This window comes from Nanorana parkeri, unplaced genomic scaffold (assembly GCF_000935625.1).
Source record: "Nanorana parkeri isolate BGI_ZX_2015 unplaced genomic scaffold, ASM93562v1 scaffold4308, whole genome shotgun sequence".
Lineage (NCBI taxonomy): Eukaryota > Metazoa > Chordata > Amphibia > Anura > Dicroglossidae > Nanorana > Nanorana parkeri.
The window spans coordinates 1-5,936 of NW_017310571.1; the positions used below are offsets into that span (position 1 = coordinate 1).

The 5,936-nt window shown below is 44.7% G+C and overlaps 2 protein-coding genes across 2 annotated transcripts in view; both read right to left on the reverse strand.

The window, feature by feature from the left end:
* Positions 1-1,619: 1,619 nt before the first annotated feature.
* Positions 1,620-3,304, reverse strand: LOC108803834 (oocyte zinc finger protein XlCOF6.1-like; the record flags this gene model as incomplete). The annotated part of the gene is made up of 2 exons (XM_018575632.1): positions 3,241-3,304; positions 1,620-2,897 (listed from the first exon to the last, which is right to left on the reverse strand). Coding segments are annotated over exons 1-2 (1,342 nt in total), but the record flags the coding sequence as incomplete, so codon positions are not given.
* A 184-nt stretch (positions 3,305-3,488) lies between these two features.
* The window catches only part of LOC108803835 (zinc finger protein OZF-like), a gene marked incomplete at its 5' end in the record, with an annotated part of 12,654 nt that continues 10,206 nt past the window's right edge, over positions 3,489-5,936 (reverse strand). The window contains one exon of the mRNA XM_018575633.1: positions 3,489-3,692. Coding sequence (XP_018431135.1) covers positions 3,489-3,692 — 204 coding nt within the window. The remainder of the gene's footprint in view (positions 3,693-5,936) is intronic.

Genomic DNA, 5,936 nt, shown 5'->3' on the forward strand with positions numbered 1-5,936 from the left:
CCCCCCCCCTGGATCCGCCACTGGCTGCTGTGCGGGCCACATTACAAGGTGCTTGCCACCCCTGCTCTATGGACTGAGGTCTTTCCGATCAGGAAGCTGGGCGTCAGGTAATGACTCGTCACGCGGCTTCCTGATTGGCCCGGGACCCCTGCGCCATGCTGTTTGGCCGGCTCAATGCTGATTGGCCAGGAAGCCGGCTCCATGCTAGTGGAAGCACCGGTATCGGTACTCGGCGAGTACTGAAAGATAAATATCGGTACTGGTACCACAATAAAAACTGTATTGGTGCATCCCTATGTAATATTTATCACATTTATTGCTTGTATCTACAAAATGCATCTTTTCAGCGAATCCAACAATGAAGTGCAGCAGCCAATAGCAACTTATAAAAAAGGTCCATTGATGAAAGAGAAGTTCTGATTGGAGTAGATGCTCCTGCATTTGTCATGTATTGCCATTTTTCTTTGGTGTTCATTATTGCTCGTTTTTTGCCCCATGTATTGTCCTGATGGCCCATTTGTTGCCCCATGTATGTCCTGATGGCCCATGTGTTGTCCTGATGGCCCTCTTTTGCCACATGTATTGTCCTGATTGCCCATTTGTTGCCCCATGTATTGTCCTGATTAGGGCTGCAACAACTAATCGACATAATCGATTATTGAAAAAGTTGTCAACTTTTTCAATAATCATCTCTTTTGCCCCATGTATTGTCCTGATGTCCCGTTTGTTGCCCCATGTATTGTCATGATGGCCCATTTCTTGCCCCGTGTATTGTCATGGTTTCCAGTGTGTTTCCCACCTTTGTTGCCCACCTACCTTCACAATTGCCATCGTGTTGCCAACATACTGGCATATTTGTCCATGAATTAGCACATGTAGCGTGTCATTTGGATGCGTGTGTCATCTATGTGAGTGAGGGATCATATTACTAGAATTTAACCCCTGCATGCCCACAACTATTAGGCGTCAGTCTGGAAAACCTTCAGTGTTTTTGACATGTTGCCAATACTCTGCAATATGGTGAGTGCACCACTTGAGTCTATCCTCCCGCAGATGACCTGAGCCTCATATGGGGTTACTCAGGTTCCCTGATATACTTCTATCTCTAGAGTTGCCGGGTCTGCAAGTGATGAGAGGCTCCCACTCTACTTGCTGGATTGTTATTTTACATGATGGAGGACAGAGGAGACCCCAATCTGGGTGAAAAGAGACCATGTACTTCAGCCATCAGCACTGGAGTCTCCTAGAAATAGAATAAGCAGCAGGATACTTAACCCACTGGACTCCACCTGTTACTGAAATGTCACTTTCTAGAATGTGCTCCTTTAAGACCTCCTAATCTTAATCATGCAGTTATTCCATAGACCGAACAGCTCCACCTGTTCTATATCACCCCCCTCCGTCCACAAAATGTGTCCCACACAGCCTCAACATGAAAAATATACGCTAGCGTGTGTGAATTAATTGGTGTCGGAGAAGGTTTCCTTTGTTAGTAAAACTTTTCCCGCACTCTGAACATGAATACGGACGCTCACCCGTGTGACTTCTCTGGTGTCTAAGAAGGTGTTGCTTGGTGGTGAAACATTTTTGACACTCGGAACACATAAAAGGACGCTCACCTGTATGAATTCTCTGGTGTCTAGCTAAGTCTGCTTTCGTAAAGAAACTTTTCCCGCACTCTAAACATGAACAGGGTTGCGCATCTATGTGAATTCTCTGGTGTCTAAGAAGGCTTCCTTGCTCAGTTAAACATTTTGTACACTCTGAACATGAATAAGGACGAACTCTTGTATGAATTTGCTGGTGTGAAAGAAGGCTTCTTTTCTCAGTGAAACTTTTCCCACACTCTAAACATGAAAAAGGCCGCTCCCCTGTGTGACTTTTCTGGTGTTTCAGAAAATCTCCTCTCTGAATGAAAGATTTCCCACAATCTGAACATGAATGACGACGATCACCGGTGTGAATTTTCTGATGTCTAAGAAGGCCTCCTATCTCAGTGAAACATTTTCCACACTCTGAACATGAATAAGGACGCTCACCCGTGTGAATTCTCTGATGTTTCTCAAGTTGTCCTTTCCGAATGAAACCTTTCCCGCACTCCGAGCATGAATAAGGACGATCACCTGTGTGACTTCTCTGGTGATTAAGAAAGTTTCCTTTCTGAGTAAAATGTTTCCCGCATTCTGAGCATGAAAAGAGACCCTTACCTGTGTGAAGTTTTTGATGCCTGCGAAGTACAGTTTTCTCAGTGAAACATTTCCCGCACACTAAGCATGAATAGGGACGTTCACCCGTGTGATACCTTCGGTGTGTATTAAGGTGTTCTTTCTTAATAAAACATTTTCCACACTCTGAGCATGAAAAAGGACGTTCACCTGTGTGAATTCTCAGGTGTGTAATAAGGTGTTCTTTCCGAATAAAACACTTCCCGCAATCTGAACATGGATAAGGTCGTTCACCTGTGTGAATTATTTGGTGTCTAAGAAGCCTTCCTTTGTCGCTGAAACATTTCTCGCAGTGTAAACATGAATAAGGATGCTCATCTGTGTGACTTGTCGGGTGACTAAGAAGGTTTTTGTATTTAGTGAAAGATCTCCCAGACACGGAAGACAATGAACGCTCTCCTGTGTGATCTCCTTCACGGGTTAAAGAAGATTCCTCGGGATTAGATGGATCTGTTGATGTCTCCGCACTCTGAGATCTCAGATGGATATCTGGAGTAACAGTCTGTGATTGGTCAGAATGTTCCTCAGGATTAGAGGGATCCATTGATGTCTCTGCATGGGAAGGTCTGTGATGTCCATTATGAGTAATGGGATTCACTCCCGGAGAATGTTGTGTGATGTCCTGAGATAAAATAAGACGTCCCTCAGAGACATTCCAGACATGGAGTCCATCTGCTGGGAAACAAGAAACGTTATAAGTATTCTTCCTGCCTCACATTCAGGAGTCATATATGTTGGTGGAACTTTCAGTTTCTCAGGACTCTGGAATAAAACCTGAGGACCATCATGAGAGCCAGAGAAAGGATCCAATACACCCAAATCACATTGGGAAGCAGTATTTGTACATTGATGACATTGTTCCTGCGAGAATGGAGATGGACCTTCATATGGTGTACAGTATCTCCTCCTCATTTGTTGGTCACATGACGTTATATTGAGGAATGGAGAAGGACATTCATATGATGGACACTATACTCATAGAAGGAAAATGAAAACATGAATGATTATGACTTACTTGTGTCCGTATGTAGAGAAGATTCTTCCTGTTCACTTTTCACCATCACCTCCCCCTCCTCCATGGACTGCTGAGCTCCTCCCACCAACATCTCTTCTTCTTCCTGTTTCATTTCAGCTTTTATGGCTTTCATTTCTTCACCCTAAAACCCCAAAGATGATAGAACACATTTTCAAAAAGGTGCAAAAGATTACATAGAAGAAAGTAATTTCATTGCTTGGAATATATTTTTAAATCTACATTCCCATCTACCTGATCAATGCGAGGCATAGTCTGATCTTCCTGTGTGGGATCCCGGGAATACAGGGGGCGGGGACCTCTAGAACCTTCTTACCACTGTTTGTCTCTGTTGTCAGGCGGTGAGGTGGAGGCTCTGTGATGGGTGATACTTCATGAAGACATCTGTTGGGTGTTAATGGCTCATCAGATACTTTCTTCACAACGTTATAATCCTGAGTAAAGACAGAAAGTTGCAATTATCAATACAGATTTCCGAAAGAGGTCATCACCTCTCCGGTCAGGTCTGTGTTTTATGAAGAGATCAGAGTGATGTCATGTGACCTCCCAGAATCCTCCTCACCCCTCCGGTCAGGTCTGTGTCTTATGAATAGAGATCAGAGTGATGTCATGTGACCTCCCAGAATCCTCCTCACCCCTCCGGTCAGGTCTGTGTCTTATGAATAGAGATCAGAGTGATGTCATGTGACCTCCCAGAATCCTCCTCACCCCTCCGGTCAGGTCTGTGTCTTATGAATAGAGATCAGAGTGATGTCATGTGACCTCCCAGAATCCTCCTCACCCCTCCGGTCAGGTCTGTGTCTTATGAATAGAGATCAGAGTGATGTCATGTGACCTCCCAGAATCCTCCTCACCCCTCCGGTCAGGTCTGTGTCTTATGAATAGAGATCAGAGTGATGTCATGTGACCTCCCAGAATCCTCCTCACCCCTCCGGTCAGGTCTGTGTCTTATGAATAGAGATCAGAGTGATGTCATGTGACCTCCCAGAATCCTCCTCACCCCTCCGGTCAGGTCTGTGTCTTATGAATAGAGATCAGAGTGATGTCATGTGACCTCCCAGAATCCTCCTCACCCCTCCGGTCAGGTCTGTGTCTTATGAATAGAGATCAGAGTGATGTCATGTGACCTCCCAGAATCCTCCTCACCCCTCCGGTCAGCAGGTAGATGATCTCCAGGGTGAGGTTTAATATCTTCTCAGTCAGATGACTTTGGTCTCTGTCCATCCTCATTGAGATGGTCATGTGGTCTATATGGGACGCTCCTCTCTGTAGATGGATAATAAAGTGAGAATGATCTGGACTGTCCCGGGATGAATAATGTTCCTCCATCGTTCTGAGATCTTAGACTGATTATTTTGTACTATAGTTACCAGCTGGGTGATCGCCCTTCATGTGTTGTCGAGGTGACCGGTGTCACACAGGAGATCTGAGGGGAAATCAGCCCAAAATGGAGAACAAAGTATCATATGGCAGATGTTCTAACACATCCAATATATATCTAAGGGTAAAAAAGTTTGGCCTTTTATAGAAACGTATTACCCGGTAGATATCGGATTGGAGGTAATACACATTTAATACATACTACTGATCACGTATGACGGAGGAGATGTAGACATGACATTGTTCTGTGTGCACAGTGGCCGGGAATGTCTACATTGTGACCTCCGTCCTATGACTGTCACTGGACACGGCATGTACTGAGGACATTGATGTCCCTCCGATGGCCAACGCCACCGACATAGGTCTGGGGGCATCTGTGCTGTGATCGGTGTTCGAGATAGGGTTGCCACCCGTCCAGGATTCACCCGGACAGTCCGGGTTAAGCGACACTAGTTCAGGATCACATGACCGAGCAAGGATTGGGGTAGCCATCACAGGAAGGGGGGGGGACTGGGTGTAGATATAAAATAATATCTTCTTACCTCCTCTGCCTTCAGTCCCAGCAATGTGTCTCCTCTCTACTTCCTTCTAAGTCACCAGTCACCTCAAACTTCCTATTTACATGTGACATCACTTCCTGCCTTTACCTTCCATTACTTCCTGTCTGTGCTTTTCACTGACAATGAGTGAGGTCAGCTCCTTGTGGGGGGATATAGACACTGCACCCTTAAGCTGTTATTATTTGTTTTTTTCGGGTTTATTTACAATACAATTGGAATCAGTATAAAGGGAAAGAAAAAAAAAAAAAAAGAATTACTGAATCGAGTCAAGGTCCTGAAGTGTAGCCTTACAAGTGCGGGTAGAAGGAACACAGATGATATCCATAACCACCTCTTGAATCAATAATGCTTACATTAAAGTGACATTAAACCGTTAGATTTTTTAACATAAAACAATACTGTAATGTGCGCCTTACCGTAATCCATGGTAGTTTCCCTTCTCTTTGCTGCTCTTCCTTTTAAATCCTCATGTCTTCTCATGCTGGGGGAGAACTTCCCTTTTCAGCTCAGGGCCTCTTCCTGTAGTGCTGTCTCAGGTTGCAAGCCTATACAAACCTATACACAGACACCGTGTATCCGTTCCTGAGACAAGGCAGTCTGCTGCAAAACAGAAGTTCTGTAGAGCATGAGAACAGATACGGATTTAAAAGGAAGAGCAGCAAAGAGAAGGGAAACAACCATGGATTACAGTCAGGCGCACATTACAGTATTGTTTTATGTTACAAAATCTGAGGGTTT